Below are 20,475 nucleotides of genomic sequence, written 5' to 3'. Positions count from 1 at the left end.
CATCTACCATCTCATAAAAACAAAGGGCCCCCTGCACATGCGAGGTTCCGGAGGCTTCCCCCTCGACGCCTTCAGGAGGCCAAGAACGCCTTCGCCGAAATGGAGCGGATGGGAATATGCAAGAAGGCCTCCAGCCTGTGGGCCTCCCCCCCTCCACATGGTGCAGAAACCGGACGGCTCCTGGAGACCCTGCGGCAACTACAGGCGGCTCAACCTCGTAACGGAATCTGACCATTACCCGGTGCTGAACATGCAGGATCTCACAGCCTCCTTCCATGGGGTCAAAATATTTTCTAAATTGGATCTCTTGAAATTTTATTTCCATGTACCAGTCGCACCAGAGGACGTTCTGAAGACTGCCATCATCATGCCTTTCGGGTCCTATGTCTTTGCCTTCTCCACCTTCGGCCTGAGGAACGTGGGGGCGACTTTCCAGCGGCTCATGGACAGCATCCTGGAGGACCTGAAGTTCTGCGTCTGCTACGTAGATGATATCCTTATATTTTCCAGGTCCCACAAGGAGCACCAGAAACACATCCGGGCAGTCCTGCAGTGCCTGCCCAAGAATGGCCTTGTCGTACGTTTCGACAAGTGCACCTTCGGTGTAAAGAAAGCTGACTTCCTGGGCCATGAGATATCCCCGGATGGTGTCTGCCCGCTCACATCTAAAGTCACGGCCGTCACCAGGTTTCCCGTCCCCACCTCCGTCAAGGCCATCCAGGAGTTCCTCGGGATGGTGAACTACTACAGGAGGTTTATCCCCGGGATCACACACACCATGGCCCCCTTGATGGAAACCCTGAAAGGCCAACCAAAATCCTTAGAGTGGGGACCCAGCCAGCAGCAGGCCTTCTCCCTGACGAAGGCCGCCCTCGCTGAGGCAACCGCCTTGGCCCACCAGGACCCCACCGCTCCCCTCCAGCTGACAACGGATGCCAGTAGCATCGCCTGTGGAGCTGTCCTGGAGCAGGTCATCGACGGCGCTCCCCAGCCCATTGCCTTCTTCAGCAAGAAGTTCAACCCCTCAGAAGCCCACTACAGCACCTTCGACAGGGAACTCTGCGCAGTATACCGAGCAGTCCAGCACTTCAAGTTCCTCCTGGAGGGCACGCCCTTCACAATCTACACGGACCACCAGCCGCTTGTCCACGCCTTCACCAAGCAGGGGGACGCATGGTCTTCCAGGCAGCAGCGACCTTGTGGCCATCGCAGAGTTCACTTGCTCCGTCAAGTACCTTCCCGGCAGGAAGAACCCTGTGGCAGACGCCCTCTCTAGAGTCAAGCTTAACGCGGTGCAGCTCGGGATCAACTACAAGGACCTCGCCAGGGAGCAGGCCGCCGACCCAGAGACCCCAGCCTACCGCACTGCTATCACGTCCCTGAAGTGGAGGGACGTGCCCCTCGCCCCCAGGGGCCCAAATCTCCTCTGCGACATCAGTACTGGCCAGCCCCACCCCCTGGTGCCCGCCTACCGCCACTGCCAGCTATTCGACGTCATCCACGCGCTGTCACACCCCTCTGGCAGGACGACGGCCAAGCTGCTGTCAGAGAAGTTTGTCTGGCACGGAGTGCAGAGGGATGCGAGGACCTGGGTGAGGCAGTGCCTGCAGTGCCAAACCAGCAAAGTGGGGCGTCACACTGAGTCTGGAGTAGGCAAGTTCCCGCAGCCAGGGTGGCGGTTCAGCCATGTTCACATCGACATCGTCGGGCCCCTTCCCCCATCAGGCGGGGCCAGATATCTCTTGATGGTGGTCGACTGCTCAACAAGGTGGCCCGAAGCCACGCCAATACAAGAAACCACCACCAGCGCATGCGCCGAGGCCCTACTCTCTAGTCGGATCAGCCACTTCGGTGTCCCGGACCACATCACAACTGACAGGGGCCCCGCCTTCCTGTCCGAGTTGTGGTATGCCCTGGCACGGCTGCTGGGGACAACTCATCACACCACCACGGCCTACAACCCCACTGCCAAAGCTTGGTCGAGTGGTTCCACAGGTCCCTGAAGGCGTCCATCATGGCCCGCTGCACTGCCGAGGATTGGAAATACCAGCTGCCGTGGGTCCTCCTCGGGCTGAGAACTGCCCCCAGGGCCGACAGCGCCCCGTCCGCCGCTGAGAAAACCTACGGCGAGCCCCCTGTGGTCCCGGGCGAGCTAGTTACAGAGGACGCCACAACCCATCTGTCCAGAGGCTTCGCAACATAGTCGGCAAGTTCGCCCCCTACAAGCGGACATATACCGACAGGTCAGTCACCTTCACGCCGCCTGGGCTGTTCTCCACCACCCATGTCTTCGTCAGGGATGACGCTGTCCGCCCGCCACTGACCAGGCCCTACAGGGGGCCCTTCCGCGTGCTGGAGAGGATCAACAAGGCTTTCCAGCTCGCCCTTCATGAGAAGTACGACTGGGTGTTGGTAGACCGCATCAAGCCCGCCCTTCTGGCGGAGGACACAGATGTCACCACACCGCACCCTCCGCCTGGACAGTCGTCGCCGCAGCCAGCCCCCCGTAAGAAGCGGGCATGCGGCCGCCCCCGGAAGCACCCGCCCACACCTGCAGCCAGCCACCCACACACACAGGATGTTTCCCGATGTCCTCACGAAGCCGTGGCACCCGTCAGCGCCCCAGCAGATACGCCGACTAATCAGACGTTACCCACGTCTTGGGGGGGGGGGGAGTATTTGTAAAGTCTCTGCTGAGCAAGTTTTCTATGGTGACGTCCCATTTTCTTTGCCTCTACAATTCGTCACACCTGGCGTTTGGTAACATAAATCAATCATTTAAACTATGTATATAATTGTTTACCTGTCTCCGATTTGTATATCGTGTATTCTTCTTTCGCAGGCATCAATATTGTATTCAACTTCAATTCTGTCCATTTGTATAATTCAGAGTGTATTTGTTCTCTGTATTTATTGTTAAATATTATTGACCTCAGGTCACCCTTGTTCTCATTGTATTCCGCGGTGCGATGTCAGTCTGCCGCTATGTAAACCGCCTGGGTCACCAGTAAAGCAGCAGTACCTTTTTCCTGCTCGTCTTATTTTGCACCTCTTAAAAACAGTGTGAATCAGAGAATTTTTGTTGAAGAAGCCATCCCTAAATAGGGCTGCTTGGTCGCCTCAGTAGGATCAAATGATTGGTATTGTCCCTTCTGGAAAGTAAGGTCCGTATACCAACCTTACTCATAACCAACAACCGTCACAGGAAGACCGTTGGTGCCCACTTCCAGGAAGGCCAGCAGTTGCCATGGGCTATCCAGTCCCTTTTTAGGTGGAACCAAAACTGCAGCGGCAAAATAAATCAAGACACCTAAAGAGTTTCGTCACTGTAGCTTCCTACTAGAATCTTTTGATGCCTGCCTGCTGCTCCCACTACTGCCCCTTGTTCTTGGGCAAGGAAAAGGGGTGAGGGTTGTCAATCAGAAAGCTGCAGACTGGAAAACTGCGAGAAGTTGATGGAATAACGGACTAAACACTGTGGTTGGGTGAACATAATGTCATTTCGTAACTGAGTGATTGATTTGATACCCACTGTACTTCTGGATATAGAAAATTTAAAAAATTACTAGAGTCATTGCTCCTTTATATAAGGCAAAGGATGCCAAAGATCTTCCATGATAAGATTTTAGGTTTATACAGATACCTTGGAAGGAATAAGATGAGTTTGATTGAGAAGGATAGAATGACTAATTTGATAAGATCCGGATGGCTATAGGCAGAGGAGAGAATGCATCAGAGATGTTGTGACACGGTTATTGTGAGAAAAATTTGAGAGCAAGGGTAAACGATGTATGTGAAGTGCATGAACCTAGAGAAAGCTTAAGGTCCGAAATGGCCTCAGGATAGATCATTGAATGAGTCTAATTTCTTCAGGCCCGTAAGGGGGGTAGTGCAAGCAGTGTACCTCATGCGGTGCACTGCAAGCATTTACTTAAGGTTCTGTGCAGTGTCCCTTCAGCCCCAAGCAGCAACCCCTTTCATTCCTTTTATGGTACCTCCGTTCATATTCTCTTTCTTCCATCTTAATTTCCATCCTTTCTTAACAATTGTTTCATAGTGCAACTGCGAGGTTTTCCTCCTGTTACCTTTTCAAACCGTATTACTGTAAATTTTCAGGTTCAGCGCTGAATTACCACATAGGTCCCAGTGCTTGGCCTTTGGCCTAAACTCTATATTCTGTTCTAGTCTGATTTCTTGGAAGAATGAAAGAAATTAAGAGCTGAATCTTGTGTCTTTTTTCAATATCAGAATAAATCTAATTCAGTATTGGAAGCAATCCTCCAGGGATTCAGAGTGAGCCTTGGATCCTTAATGGGAAATGGCTTGATGGTGATATATTTATATATATATATATATATATATATATATATATATATATATATATATATATATATATATATATATATATATATATATATATATATATATATATATATATATATATATATATATATATATATTATATATATATATATATATATATATATATATGTATATATGATATATATATATATATATATATATATATAGATAGATAGATAGATAGACTGGTGATAGATATACAGTTGAGCTATCTTTCCCCCAATCTCCATTAAGGTTTTATTTATACATTGTGAGTGGGTGCTTGAAAGGGAGTGTGCTTGACGTTTTAAAACAAGAGTTCAAATTAGGACAAACAAACCATGAGAACCAATTGAATATGCAACACTTGCAGCATTCCAGTAGCGTTTTATTCAAAAGAGGTAAAAAAAAAAGAAAGAAAGAAACACTAATGGCTCAGGTGAACATGGCTAAATCTTCTCACGGCTACTTCATGTTTTTCTGAGCTACGATAATACCGTTTTGTTTTTAGTTGTTGTGAAGAATAATTGCAAAAGAATTTCAGCAAGCAGGTTTTGTTGTACTTGAATCGCTAGGACGCTATACCAGAGTTATATGATTCATTTGAAAAATGTTCGGATCATGCATAATTTGAAGCTTTGGATAAAATCCTGTGCTGAATGATTTCATATATTACAACATGATACCAATTAGCTATCGTCGAGCTTAAGCATTTCTTGTTTTGAACACCTGGACCCGCTAAATTCACTTCCGAAAACGTTCATGAGAGTAAATGGGAGCAGGAACGAGAAGAAATGAATTGTGAATGTAAGCGGTTAGTCGTCTAGTATTTGAGAACATACAATAATTTGTGCGTCAGAGTGCTTTGTTCAGAGAGTTAAGTTTCAGAACTGGCGATTCAAGAAAATATACAAGATCAGTACAGTACATGTAAATTGGGAAGAGGTAATATAAATTAAAAGAAAGTAAACAACAGCAGTCAAGGAAAGGATTTAATGAGCCTTGTGAATCTAATGGAAGTGAATTTCCATGCCTAGAGTTTTCCGTTTAAAATTTCTCTACAAGGAATTCAAGGAGGCTAACTGAATCACCTTGGCAGTAATGGATAAAGAAAGAGTATTTGTTGCAAGAGTTGCCACATTCAAAACTATGAGTCAGATTTTGAAATGTAGTCCTGGAAGGAACAGAGAAGAAGAGAAGCCCCGATAGAACAAAGATTAAATTTTAAGGAAAGGATTTGAGTGACATACTGGCTGGGTGTTGTCTGGTTTATTGGTGGTTCCTTACTGAATGAATGTACAGAATCTTCGAAGTTGTTATTGGCTTGTGCGAGCAGCAAAGTAGTTTCTACACACAGCCAAGGCAAAACAGAGATTATATTTCGGACATCTGTGCTTGTCGACAGACAAACAGATGGCAATTGTGAGATACATAATAAACATACGATAAAACATATATCAATGGAAATAGGAAATTCCACATATGGACATTTGCATGAGATTCGAGACAGATTAATGAATACAATGCAGTAGCATTGTAGCTTAATACAGTTATTATGTGAAATGGCGAGACGTTTGGCATCTTCACAAACAGAAACATACATTACATTACAGTTTGACGCAGAAGATTCGGTGGAACATTATGAGTACATGATCGGAATGCTTGCATGGCAATGCAAGTAGTGGTGATTGTACATAAATCGAGACAACAATGGTTAGAGAGAAATAGACAGGAATATTGTATGGTAGAGGTTGCGTTCCTTCGAGCAATGGCAGCTGACGCGCAGGAGGGAGAGAGAGAGCGGGATGCTTTGTCTTTTTGTTTTGTCCGATGGATGATTCACACACACGTATGCCCGTAAAACCGCCAAGCGGTCCCTTACAGAATCATCAAAATGTCCAGAGCAAAGAAGACAGCCTGGTAAACCAAGCTGATTTCTTGAAAGGAAAGACCTTTAATATCAAAGGAACTGTACGTGTAAAAGCTGGCACTTGTAAGACAACTTTTAGGTTATATGAGTGAATATTACATCTTGGTGAAGGAATCAGAAACAATGAAGTTCTGGAAGATTTTTTGCGCGGAAGTGTCGTCATTGATTCGGCAGTGAAAGACAGTTTTATTTACCTTTCATATCTCCTCTTATCCACGGGTTTTAGGATGAATCTTATTTATTTTAAAAATCCATCTAAATTAGAAGTGAAATGAAGAGGTTCAAGGCTACTGTGTTGTTATCAAATACAGGCAAACAAGCCAGGACACATGCATAAATTCACATGGAAGAAGAATATTTCTTTCTAAGGGCTTGACACCAATAGCAAGTTTCCCACCCCAAGCGTAGTCCTCACCTTTGTCTTCTTGCGTGCCTGCCAAGGACTCCGTGGGTGTATATTGTAGCGGGGAATGCGTACTTGTTAGACATAAAATTTCTACGCATCTCTTTCATGTCTATTTTTTTCGTTTTCTTCATTTAAAGCTAGATCTCTTACAGTTAACGCAAGTCGATTTGACTTCATGGATTCGCATTGTTTTCCAAATTTTGAGTTACTGCATAATATTTAAGTTGATCGCAGTAGAAAGTACTTTTTGCTTTCAACAAAGGCGGATGAGTAAAAATTTTCTCTGAAACCTACTGTTTTGATATTTTTCTACAATTCTGTCTGTGAGGGAAATATTCTTTTCATTACGTTATATTTCATTCCTGTAATCCTCGTAATGAAAATGATAAAAAACCTATCTTTTTTATACGTTTGTCAGCTCTCATATTGAGAGAATATCTGAATGGGAATCCCATACCTCTGGAAAACTTTGTGATTCCTAGACACAGGTTCTTCCAATTTCTCCATAGCCTCTCCTATCCGGTTCTCTGTTTCCATCAGTAACAATATAAATCAAACTCCCCTTCCAGATAGTAACCTTTTAGATAGACAGGTTACTTCAAAGTTGACCTGGAGAGTCTGCTTAATGTAAATTGCTGCATCTGCTTTGTAAGAGAAATTAACGCTTTGTCGATGTGTCACAAGTTCTTTTCTCATTTCCATTCTGCTTGGAATGTTGCCCTCATAATTAAGTTACTCTTGTTTTTTTCTTGGTATAACCAGGATTGAAGAAAATAAAAAAAAAACTGTTCATTTGAATAGCGAATCTGCTCATGCATCCACGAAATATACTGTCTCTTTTACTCTAGATTTTAGTGCGTATTGGTTTTCAAGAACCGCAGCTTAATTGGCCGTGTCTTTTGGGAACCGAACCCTCCTGTTCTCTTAAGGTAAGCGGGCATTCTAACCACCGGTATGCGAGTATATATATATATATATATATATATATATATATATATATATATATATATATATATATATATATATATGCACACAGATATATGAGTTCCTCGTTGGACGAGTTCGTACAGTTATCGGCTAGCACTCTGCTAGGCCCGAGTTCGAGTCTCCGGCCGACCAATGAAGAATTAGAGGAATTTATTTCTGGTGATTGAAATTCATTTCTCGGTATAATGTGGTTCGGATTCCACAATAAGCTGCAGGTCCCGTTGCTAGGTAACCAATTGGTTCTTAGCCACGTAAAATAAGTCTAATCCTTCGGGCCAGCCTTAGGAGAGCTGTTCATCAGTGCATTGGTCTGGTTAAACTAAGGTACTTAACACATATGTATATATATACGTATGTATATATATACATATATATATATATAATGTATGTATATATATATATATATATATATATATATATATATATATATATATATATATATATATATATATACTGTATATCTGTACTGTATTTCCCTCATATTTAGAACAGGCTTTTCCCTTAACTTTAATTTCCAGTTCATTAACAGCTAATATCCGTCAGTTTGCTTTATATATATGTATGTGTATATATATATATATATATATATATATATATATATATATATATATATATATATATATATATATATATATATATGGTCATGTAAAAGGACATAAACATTCTGTATAGGCCATTAATGTATTATCTTATGTTTATTTCTCTCAGTGTCTTTATAAAAAGCCCCCAAGGAATATGAAATCTTTCACTTTACAGTGTATCAGTTTGCAGACCAAACATACCAGTTTTGTAGTTTTATTCCATATGTTATATTCTCTTGCAAACAGAAAACCACGACGTACTACGTCTATCTTAAGTGTACACGAAGCTCTCTTGGGATCCTTCCAAAACAATTTTTACGACTAGAAGTAAATTCTTTCTAAGACGTTACTGAGGGCAGTCGTTGAGACAGTGGCCTCCGAGGGCGCACACGGAATCCTTCCAGTCACAGATGAGAGCCTCTGGATTGAAGAGAGTATCAGGTGGGCAGGTGTACTCCACCTCTACCCATCCTTGAGTGTCCTGAAAATAGACGGCAATGATAGTGTAAGTATTTTGAAATCATATATTCGATATGCCTCCGGGTATGTGTTCTTTAAAGTAGACGATATCCATCTTTGATCCTTTCTCTTAGAATCGTAATAATATTGCTATTTTCTTAAAGTAGATTCTTTAAGCAGTTGGAAATGTACGGTCATCTTAATCATTATCATATCAGAAAGGACCTCTTTAACCATTGTCATCACTTTGTGGTGTTTGAAGCTTGACAAATGCCACTTCCTGTTGCGGCACCGGTAAGAATCTACGCCTTACCTGATCACAGAGGTAATAGTGAGTGCAGTCATTCTCATCAGCGTTGGGTCCTAGTTTAGTGCAGTGCTCGCCGGGTGCTGGGGTGGTTATTGAAGGATCCTAAAATTAAGGATTCAAGTTCATTATCTTATTTTTATATGACCATCTCTGTTCTTGTTCTTAACAAAGTACTGCAATTAAATACATCTCGATGAGTTATATTAAATAAGACTAGATTTCAGCTGAACAAAATTGACAAAATCTTAAAGGACTTCCCAAAGGAAATGCAGATTCCACATTATTAGACAAAAGTACATTGAAAACGTTACAGTTCGAGGACCCCTATACTATAGCATTGTTCGGAACTGTTTTCTCTTGAAATATACTGTTTCCTACAATTGTGGTTCATTTCTTTCTCTAAATTTTGCTAGAGGGCAACAGATACAAACCCTCGTGGTAGTTGGTGGAGGGGGTTCAGTTGGAGGCCTCGTGTAAATACCTCCGCTCAAGACCTCCATCAAAGTGGTAAGGAGAGGGAATTTGGCGCCATGACACTTGCCGTGGAAATCGTCTGTCTCGACACTCCAGACCATACAGCCGGCAATGCCTTTGTCAAGGGCATATTGGGCCTATAGAGAGAATAAAGATGTTAACTGAGCCGACAGTTAGAACTATAAACGATATTCTTCTATGAATCAAAGCTTCACTTTAATGAAAAATGTATGAAGGGTTTCAATCAATACTGATTAAAACCCTCTGTCATTTAAATGTGTAAACAGAATGAACCTTGATGGCGACGGAGTCCGGATCTTCATAGCCAACCCAGAAATTGTTGTTGGGAATATAGTAAGCGTAGGGTTCATTCATGGCTGGGTCGTGGACTACAGTCCAGTCCTCTGTTCTCTGGAAGTCGCAAATCTGAAAAGAAAGAGAGATAATCCATACAACAAATCCTTACAACTTTCGGAAGACTGCATGAAGCTAATAACTTTCGGAGAAGGCATCTATGAAAATTTGAAATATGATGAAAGTAATGATTCCCGAGAACTCGGAATAAGTATATCAGAATTGGAACAAGTCATTCGTTCGTATTCAGTGTTTTCATAATACTACTAGTCACACTCTTTACCTAATTTATTTGTTTTATTATAAAAAAATGGTGCTAAGATTTCACTTTCAGCTGTTGATCTCTGCTCTTGTATAAAGAAAAAATTAATATTTTTCTTTATAAATGAATGCGCTTAAGTCCATGTGTAAATGTAGCATTGTGTAGGCTACATGTGTACAATTACGTGTGCAAGTATTTATTGTGTATTGCATGTAGCATTAACCTGCTAAAATGGTTAAAACAGTCGTAAGTTATTAATTTTTTTCTAATACAGACTGTATATCTCTACGGTCTCCTGATGCACAATTTCAGTCATAATTGTCATAGACCAACCTCATTGTAACCCATGAATCCTGGCTCTCTGGTGTAAGGACCGGCGCCTCCAGGCTGGGTTGCAGGCGCGTAGATTCCTGTGTCTTCTTCGTTTTGCAGTCTGAAGCTACGGCCATACAGAGGGACGCCCATAACCAGCTTCTCTGGTGGAGCTCCTTTTTCGAGCCAGTAGCTCACTGCAAAGTCCTAGAAAGAAAACGCTGTCAGTTTAGGTTGCACTTTTAATGCAGTCAGCATCCCTCAACTAGGTAACAACACATAGCATAGAAATCTCCTTGAAACTTGCGTTTCTTATCAAGACAATATGCTATATTTGCCATCTAAATTTAAATTCCAATGATTTATTCACCATATAAGTATTCTCGTTGGTGTTAATCTAAATCTAAAATGAAAGACGGAAGACATCATCTGAAATAAATCTCAAATAAATGAAAACAGACTATTGCTTAACAGAGTAGAATGTGGATGCTAAGTCGTTCATTACACAAATACAATAAAGCCAATAACCTTGATGTTTTACCTGATTAAGGTACAGATTATCCCCAGTATCCTCAGGATGGGCATAGAGAATGGAATGGTGATGAGCGAAAGTTTCCCAGCTGCCATGCAAATCGTAGGTCATCAGATGAAGTAAATCAATGCTCTTGGACAGTTCAGGAATATTGTATGCTGGGTCTATGGTGGCTTTGCCAGCAGATACGGCAGCCGTCAAGATCATACCCTCGCCGTGAAGGGCCTGGTACAGCTCGCTCATCAGAGTGATGTAATTGACCTGAATTAAAAATCAATATTGTACTTTAATGCAAGCGTGAAATTCTCCTCTCTATATTAGTATGGCATATAAGCAATTATTTGTTATTTCCTCCGATTGGTTTTATCTTCTCGTTTTAACACAGTCCTTTTCTTGTCAGTATCAAGTCGTTCAATTCAATTCTGTAAATTAGATGAACCAAAAAATTTAGCTTTTCTTCTTAATACTGTGCCATTTTTCCTTGAAGGTTTCTTCCAGGCTGCTACTTTTGAGTGACATTTTCCGAAGAATGGTGATCAAAGCATTTTCCAGCAACATAAACTTACGTAATCCTCTGGATTTCCACCTCTTTGTGTAGGGTATTCCCAATCCATATCCAGACCATCGAAGTTATGGGCCTTCAAGAGAGTGAGCGTCGAGTCAATGAAGGTCTTTCTTGCTGATGCTGATGCTGCCATCTGCAGAACAAGGTGAGAATGATATTTTATAAAACATTAATTTTCACTTGATGCAAATACATACTGTACAGTATTTAATCAAGTGTCGTTCATCCACTGTTCTTACCAGTTTCAAAAATAATTCCTACCAAAGGCAAGTTTGTATGATGTACAAGTTATCGTATTTGTAATATTTTTCAAAAAGTTGATTCTATAATTAACCTTAATCTTGGCCACTGGTTCCATTACGTAAAATATTGAATTCCCGCTACCAGTCGATACTGTAAATAAAAGGCCAAACAGAACAACAGATGTATGGACAGAAAGACAGGTCAATTGCTAGATGCTCCTGACAGCAAACTGGGTGCGAGAAAAATGGTGGATAATTCAGCTGCTGATAGCTGATTGATGTCATTCGCATTACCTGAGAATATTTGGTGGATCCTTCGTTCCATCCTCCAACCCCTAAAGTGGTCTTAAGGTTAGGATTTTTCTCCTTCAGCTTTGTGAAACGATCGAAGCCACATTTTCCGTAGTCTTCGCACAGATCGTTGTAGGGATCTAGTACCTGTATGGTGAATTACATATTTATGTACTAACATGAATTCATATGTATGCAAATACGGTTAGTACATATATAAATGTCATACTTATATTTGATGCATATTTCAATAAAATTATAATAGTCTGAGTGCAAAATAAGAGTAGTCATCAGTCAATTCGTCCTCCAAATATATGTTTCTGAAGTTAAGAGGTATTTCATCAGATATTTTCCTTCATTCATCTTTGCTGTGTCTAAATTAGTACTAAGTAGTGATGACTTTCATTTACAGTACTGTGATTCCATCAGTCCAACTCCGTGTTATATCTATGTCTCCTAACATTTCCTGAAATAACTTCTGTAAGCAGCTTTCTCACCAGTGTAGGCTATGTCTCTTACCTGTGACGCTTTACACACACACACACGCTCACGAATGATAAGATTTTAGTGCAAAGGAATTTACATTGCTTAGGAATACTTATCAAAAGTACCCACAGAAATGCTATGAGCAGTGAATGAAATTTAAAATGGAATAAAACTGTTACTCGTATTCTTATCACCATTTTACAATCGTTAAAGAATTATCCGTATTCAGTTTTTCTATGAATTTATCATCCTTTTCTTATTTATCATTCATGTTTAATTAACAGTTTTTTTTTTTCACTGGATGATAGGTAATGACTTACCCTAATTTCATTGTTGCTGCCAAGTCCAGCAAAGGCGTAGACAAGATGTGTGCAAAGACTTGGGTCGTTATCCTCAACGGTGAATTTGCCGTCGTCTGGTCTGTAGGTTGCCCAGGAACTAAAGTAGCATACGAGCGTCACTCCCTCTGTTGAGAAGGAATAGGAACGGAGGCTAATTAAACACTAGCTAAGTCAAGAGAAAGGTTTCAATCCGGATGTGACAGTACTTCCAACAAAGCTCCAAAGTACATGTAGTAAGATAGAAATTAATTTTCAAAAAGGGAGATTATAGAGAAAATCAAAACTCTATTGAAAACAGAGACGGGTGGATTAACGTTTCTTATTAAAAAAAAGGTGCAAAAAAACGACATTTCATTAAAGCCTGAGTATTGAAAAATCACGAGTGTCCTTCAAATTGGTGTCTTATCCGGTTGCTAATGTACTGTAGATGAATACGTTACGCAATTGAAAGAAGCAGGAGTAATAAAATGACTGAAATGCTTAAAAAATATGAGGGGAAACAGATTCAGTAAATACTGGATTTAACAATCACTAAAAATCTTAACGTCTGTGTAAATAATTATTGAATTTCGTCTTGCCCAGGAACACTCGAGTATTGTCTTTAGATGAGCCTTAAAATTGCTTCAGCAAATGCCTCCCTTGTGAATGACAGCCGACGTACTTACCGGCAAGGCAGAGGGAGTAAGCTATCAAGGAAAGCAACAGCAAGAACTTCATACTCAAATGCGGAGAGACAGGCGGCCTCTAGAAGCTGCTGCGCCATCGCTGTCTTTTAAAAGACGCGGAGCATGTGTGTGTCACGTGTCACTTCAGTGAGTCCTTTGCCATTATCTTATTTTCTAGTTTTTTGCGTCGATTTTTTTTATGCCTCTTATTTTACGCACCCACTTTCTTATCAAATGAGGACACATGTACTTCTTGCAAGTGAGAGCTTGTAGTCCAGTAAAGCTGAAATACGAAAATTTTAACTAAATCCTGTCATTCATCACTCCTGTGAGGTCAAAGAAGAAAGAACTGGGTACTGACTGATTTATTATGTTGTTGTTTCAGATTTAGCTGGCCTTGTGCCAGCACGGGCTCTTGCTCCTAGAGCAGCCCGTAAATTTATTAGCTGGGCATAAGGTGTACATAGTATAGCGTGCGGACGGAAACGTGGTGCCCGACCCCAGGTCTCTGTGACCGGCACGCTGAGTGAGAGCAATTTGTGTTTGTTAACAGTCAATCAAATAATAACAACAGGAGACATAATCTACACATAGTGATAAAATATATATTGGTGAAAAGACCAGGACATTCTACATACAAATATATAAATGAGATTCTTGCTGCGTTGATAGATGCGATACATGGTCGTAATTAATGGGTAAAGAAGACGTCTTTACACTTCTTTTTTTATCTTGGAGTATTATTATTATTATTATTATTATTATTATTATTATTATTATTATTATTATTATCTAGTCTCTCTTTCTAGTGTAATCAGCAAGTCGGAAGGTGTAACTGAAGAAATACGTCTGAGAGCATTCTCATCTTTTTCGCATTCTAGATGTTAAAGACTCAGGCCGATGTCTTTTTATGCTGGTTTTCTTTTTTTTCAGAACAGAGGCCCAGGAGGACTTTAACTTTTAACTAAACTTTTGCTACGTTGGGATTGATTTCCAGTCGAACCATCTTGTAAGAATTGGGTTCAAAACAAGACTGTATGTGTACGTTAACGAAACTATCAAAGAGAACATGATAGAAAATTTAGAATAGCGCTGTTCATCAAACAAATATTTTCTTCTTCCATAACAACTCTCTTCGGTTGAGTACAGAAGGCTTGCCTTTTTTTATGGACAGCCTACTGGCATCTTCACACGGGATTTCGAAAAAACATGGAGATATGATACGATTCTCTCTTCACTCAAGGACGTAGCCAAGAATTTTATTTGGTGGGGGCCGAATAGTCAGGACTGATATATACATGGGACTCACAACAATGGTCTGAATATAATATAATTATAGACATAAGACAATATTAACACCCGAGATCCCTTCCCAGAGGGAGTCAGAGAATAAATGCATGAGCAACTGAGGCGGCCAGAAGCAGAACTTGGGCAATCGCTATTTGTTGAAAGTGGAGACAAAAGCATTAAAGTTCTGGAAATTTGGCACAGCGATAACTTAGTTTTCACGCTATTCTTATGTTTTTAATGATGCAGATATGCATGTAAAACTGTAAGTATTGGAAAAAATTAAGTTCTGTCATACAAGCATGATGTTTTAAACAGTACTGAATGCCAGTTGATTTCACACACATATACACACAGACACACATTCCTCTGGAATTTCTGATAGCTTTGAAGATATGGTAAAGTATGCAAAATGAAGAATTCCTCAAACTGGACATTCATTGTGGGGTTTTCTTCCTTGTTATAAATGGCCTCTAGGATGCATATGTATCGGTAGTTTTTACCATAATCCAGTTTGTCTGTGACTGCTATTAGTCATCCCCCAGAGAGATCGTAGGGGTTTTCTAAACTGTCGTTGTTGTATTTAACATCTTTTGAATCATATAATCATTTGATAATCCTCCTTTTGGCCCTTTCAATTGTTATTAGCAAACTCATAAGACAGTTATAATTTACATAACATATACTATATGAGGCAGTTACCTCAAAGAAAACGCCATTGACAGCTACAATAACATCACGCTTTGGTTTGCTTGAAATTTTCACGGTATTGTTCTGCAGTTCGTAGTTTATCAGCACAGTATTTTCCACTTATAGTTTCTGACATTTTTTTCAAGTCGTGAGTATTTACTAAGTATGGATATTTACTAGCTGCTGTGAGGCCTTCTCAAGTCCCGTATGAGAGCTGCCCATCTACTGCTGGCAGAGGGAATGCGTGATTTAGGCACCACTGGTGGACTTGAGGCACCGGATGGGGCACTTGTTGGAACTGTTGAAGCAGTGGCCTGAGTTGGTGGCTTGGAAAGGGTGTTCCATATTTTCGTCCACTAAATTTAGGAGGACGTCTAGGAAGGGAGGTTACTAATTATTGATCCTCCAGATGGTGAAATGGTGGCTTCAGATGCTTCCTTGAGTCCTTGTAGGATGTCTTCGTCTTCGGCCTTCATGAAGGTGTCATTTACACACCATCAGTAATTCTTGAGTATTATCTGTTTCCTTAAAGCCTCTCCCTTGATGCAATTCCTAAAGAGATTTACTATGAGGACTCAAAGAGAGGAGCCCATGGTGACAACATTTTGATTAATCCGTAGTCCTGCTTGCTGATTAGTCAACATATGTCTCGTGCCATATACATTTTGTTTAGATATTTTTTGAAATGCCTTTTGCAATTAGTCTTGTAAGAGGGCGCAAAAGAAAGAGCAGGTAGACAAGAACTGCTAGTTTATTGAGGCAGCGTCCCGCTTATAAAGCGGCGTGCGGACGTCAGTAGAAAAACATACAAGTGACACGAGGTCAATTATTCTCTATACAAAACAGGACAGGTACATACAGATAACGTGACAATTGACAATAGTAGATTAGACACAAAAATACTCTGAAGCATACGCTATGTATAAGGGCAAAAATGAATAGGTAATAAATGTACAATTACATGATGAAAAATAGGGCTGAGTACCACGACCTAGGGTCAGGTGTGAAGGCACGGTAGAAAACGGGAGGTTCTTCATAGAAAACCCGTTGAGCGGGGACTTTACGATACTCCCCCGACAAGACATAGGTAACGTCTGATCAAAGCAGGTATCTGCTGGGGCAGTGGAGAGGGCCGTGGCTCCTTGATGTCAGCTGGGGGGTGTGTTCGACTTCAGTGCGTTGCGTATGGGGGTGGTTGGTTGCTCCCCTGCCTGGGCCCGGGGCCTTACGGGGGTGCCCATGCGACTTTCTTGTGGCCGGGGTGGGCTGAGGGGGTGACGTTTCCTGCGGGGGCTTTGGGGAGTGCCACCGACGTCCTCTTCCAGGAGTGCGGGCTTGAGGCAGTCTATCGACACCCACTCGTCCTTCCCGTGGATAGCCACCCGGAATGCCTTTTTGTTTCTCTCCAGTACGAGGAAGGGTCCCCTGTAGGACCTGGTTAAGGGTGGGTGGACGGCTTCGTTCCTGATGAAGACGTGGGTAGTGGGGGACAGACCGGGAGGTATGAAGGGGGACGTCCTGTCAGTATACGTCCGCCGGCAGGGGGCGAACTTTCAGACTCTGTCGCGAAGTCTCTGTGTTGTCAGGTTGTCCTGGTCCTCCGTGATGAGTTCGCCTGGGACTACGGGGCACTCCCCGTAGACTTTTTCTGCTGCAGACGGGTCGCCGTTGGCTCTAGGGGCGGTCCTCAGCCTGAGGAGGACCCAGGGCAGCTGGTACTTCCAGTTGTCGGCGGTGCAACGAGCCATGAGGGATGCCTTCAGGGACCTGTGGAACCTTTCCACCAATCCGTTGGCTGTGGGGTTGTAGGCGGTGGTGCTGTGGTGAGTGGTCCCCAGCAGGCGTGCCAGGGTGGTCCACAGCTCAGACAGGAAAGCTGGGCCCCTGTCCATGGTTATATGGTCCGGGACACCAAATTGGCTGATCCAACTGGAGAGGAGGGCCTCAGCGCACGCACTGGCGTTGGCTTCTTCCATGGGTGTCGCTTGGGGCCACCTGGTGGAGCGGTCAACGACTGTTAGAAGGTACCTGGCTCCTCCTGATGGGGGAAGAGGACCCACTACGTCGACGTGGATGTGTCCGAAACGTCTTCCCAGCTGAGGAAAGTCGCCCACCCACAATTTGGTGTGTCACCCTACTTTGCTGGTCTGGCACTGAATGCACTGCCTCGCCCAGGCCATTGCGTCCTTCCATATGCCATGCCAGACGAACTTCTCTGCCAGCAGCTTGGCCATCGTCCTGTCGGAGAGGTGGGACAGTCCATGGATGATGTCAAAGACCAGACGACAACGGGAGGCGGGCACCAGTGGGCTGGAGTGGCCAGTGCTTGCGTCGCTCAGCAGTTGGCCCCTCAGGGCCGAGGGGCACGTCCTTCCACTTCAGCGACGTGATGGCGGTGCGGTAAGCTGGAATCTCTGGGTCGGTGGCCTGTTCACCGGGCAAGGTCCTTGTAGTCGATCCCGAGCTGCACCTCGTTGATTTCAATCCTCGAGAGGGCGTCCGCTAATGGGTTCTTCCTGCCAGGGAGGTACTTGATGGTGCAGGTGAACTCCGTGAGGTGCTGCTGCTGCCTGGAGGACCATGCATTCCCCAGCTTTGTGAAGGCGTGGACCAGCAGCTGGTGGTCCATCCAAATTGTGAAGGATGTACCCTCCAGGAGGAATTTGAAGTGGCGTTCCGCCTGGTACACCGCGAAGAGTTCCCTGTCGAAGGTGCTGTAGTGGGACTCGGTGGGGTTGAGCTTCCTGCTGAAGAAGGCGATGGGCTGAGGGGCTCCTTTGACAACCCGCTCCAGGACGGCCCCACAGGCAATGTTGCTGGCGTCCGTTGTTAGCTGGAGGGGGCCGCTGGGGTCCTGGTGGGCCAAGGCTGTTGCCTTGGCGAGGGCGACCTTCGTCAGGGAGAAGGCCCGCTGCTGGTCAGGGCCCCACACTAAGGTCTTCGGATGGCCCTTCAGGATTTCCGTCAGGGGGGCCCATGGTGTGCACGACCCCGGGGATGAACCTCCTGTAGCAGTTGACCATCCTGAGGAATTCTTGTACGCCCTTGACGGAGGTAGGGGTGGGGAACCTGACGATGGCCTCGACCTTCAATGCAAGTGGGCGGACACCTCCCAGGGATATCTCGTGGCACAGGAAATCAACTCTATCAATGCCGAAGGTGCACTTGTCGAACCTGACAACAAGGCTGTTCTCCTGCAGGCACTGCAGGACCTTCCAGATGTGCAGAAGGTGTGCTTTGTGGGACCTAGAAAAAATTAGGATGTCATCGACGTAACAGACGCAGGACTTCAGGTCCCCCAGGATGCTGTCCATCAGTCTCTGGAAAGTCACCCCTGCCTTCCTCAGGCTGAAGGTGGAGAAGGCAAAGACGTAGGACCCGAAGGGCGTGATGATGGCGATTTTGGGGATGTCTTCTGGAGCTACTGGTACCTGGAAATAGGACTTTAAAAGATCTAGTTTTGTAAATATTTTGGCCCCGTGGAAAGAGGCCGTGAGGTCTTGCATGTTTGGGAGAGGGTAGTGGTCTGGTTCTGTAAGCAAGGTTGAGCCACCTGTAGTCGCCACAGGGGGTCTCCAGGAGCCATCTGTTTTCTGCACCATGTGAAGGGGGGAGGCCCACGGGCTGGGGGCCTTCCTGCATATGCCCATATGCTCCATGTCGGTGAAGGCATTCTTGGCCTCCTGGAGGCGCTGAGGGGGAAGCCTCCGGAACTTTGCATGCGTTGGAGGCCCCCCCTCGTTTTGATGTGATGATATATCCCATGTTTGGCGGGGGCCCCGGGCGCCTGATGAAGTCTGGACCTGAACACCTCAGGGAATTCCTTCAGGAGGGAGGCGTATTGGTGGGGAGCGACGGAACAGATTGTGGGTGCACTGGGGCCCTGCACCAGGGGAAGGGACTGGCAGGACTCGGTGTCCAGCAGGCGTTTGTGGCCAATGTCGACTGCCATTCTGAAGTGGGCCAGGAAGTCCGCACCCAGGAGTGTGAGTTAACACTCATGTCAATACAACAGGAGGGGCGTGCCTGTGGGTCCGCTAATGATGCCAGTGATTTGCCACGAGGGTCGGTTTTTTAAACGCTTTGTTGGAGCGCCGTAGTTAGTCCGTTAGGGGCGTGGGGTGTTTCATCGGGCCAAGGCTAAGTCACCGTTTGGGTCCGTTAATGGCTCCGGGAACCAACGGGCGTCACCACTGTGAGAGGGTGCGAAAGAAAGAGCAGGTAGACAAGAACTGCTAGTTTATTGAGGCAGCGGCCCACTTATAAAGTGGCGTGCGGAAGTCAGTAGAAAAACATACAAGTGACCCGAGGTCAATTATTCTCTGTACAAAACAGGACAGGTGCATACAGATAACGTGACAATTGACAATAGTAGATTAGACACAAAAATACTCTGACACATACGCTATGTATAAGGGCAAAAATGAATAGGTAATAAATGTACAATTACATAATGAAAAATAGGGCTGGCTACCAAGACCTAGGGTCAGGTGTGAAGGCACCGTAGAAAACGGGAGGTTTGTAAGGTGTCAAAGAAACGAGCAGGTAAAAGTTACTGCTACTTTATTACAGATCCAGGCAGTTTATATAGCGGCCGACTGCGCGGCCCGTGAGAGACATTGGAATTGACTGTGACCTGAGGTCGAAACAATAAACAATAATATGCAGTGAACAGTACAAATTACAATACAAAACATACAGAACTACAATATGGATACAGTCTTGATGCCTGTGAATGAAGAAACATGTGATACACAATGTGTGGCATTTGTATAAATACGCATAAAGTAAAAATGGTTAAAAATGTGTGACCTGGCACATTTTAGGTGTGACTAATTGAGTTTGAAGAAAATGGGAAGTCACCAAAGAAAACATGCTCAGCGGAGACTTAATTAATGGCGCCGCCGAAACACTACGCTGGCACCGAATGTGGTGACTTTACAAATCTCCCAAGACGAGG

General features: G+C 43.9%; 1 protein-coding gene across 1 annotated transcript; it reads right to left on the bottom strand.

Annotated features, from left to right (window-relative positions):
- Positions 1–8,346: 8,346 nt before the first annotated feature.
- On the bottom strand, positions 8,347–13,681 carry LOC136840933 (chitinase-3-like protein 1). Its single transcript, XM_067107897.1, has 10 exons — positions 13,539–13,681; positions 12,853–12,998; positions 12,050–12,193; positions 11,515–11,646; positions 10,958–11,209; positions 10,438–10,623; positions 9,783–9,914; positions 9,446–9,625; positions 9,018–9,116; positions 8,347–8,726 (listed from the first exon to the last, which is right to left on the bottom strand). Exons 1-10 carry the CDS (start codon positions 13,588–13,590, stop codon positions 8,592–8,594), a joined length of 1,458 nt encoding a protein of 485 aa, XP_066963998.1. The 5' UTR covers positions 13,591–13,681; the 3' UTR covers positions 8,347–8,591.
- Between the last annotated feature and the right edge of the window lie 6,794 nt (positions 13,682–20,475).

Source organism: Macrobrachium rosenbergii, chromosome 8 (assembly GCF_040412425.1).
Source record: "Macrobrachium rosenbergii isolate ZJJX-2024 chromosome 8, ASM4041242v1, whole genome shotgun sequence".
NCBI classification, from domain to species: Eukaryota; Metazoa; Arthropoda; class Malacostraca; order Decapoda; family Palaemonidae; genus Macrobrachium; species Macrobrachium rosenbergii.
The sequence above is the reverse complement of the archived record's forward strand: the minus strand, read 5'-3'. Positions and strand labels throughout refer to the sequence as shown.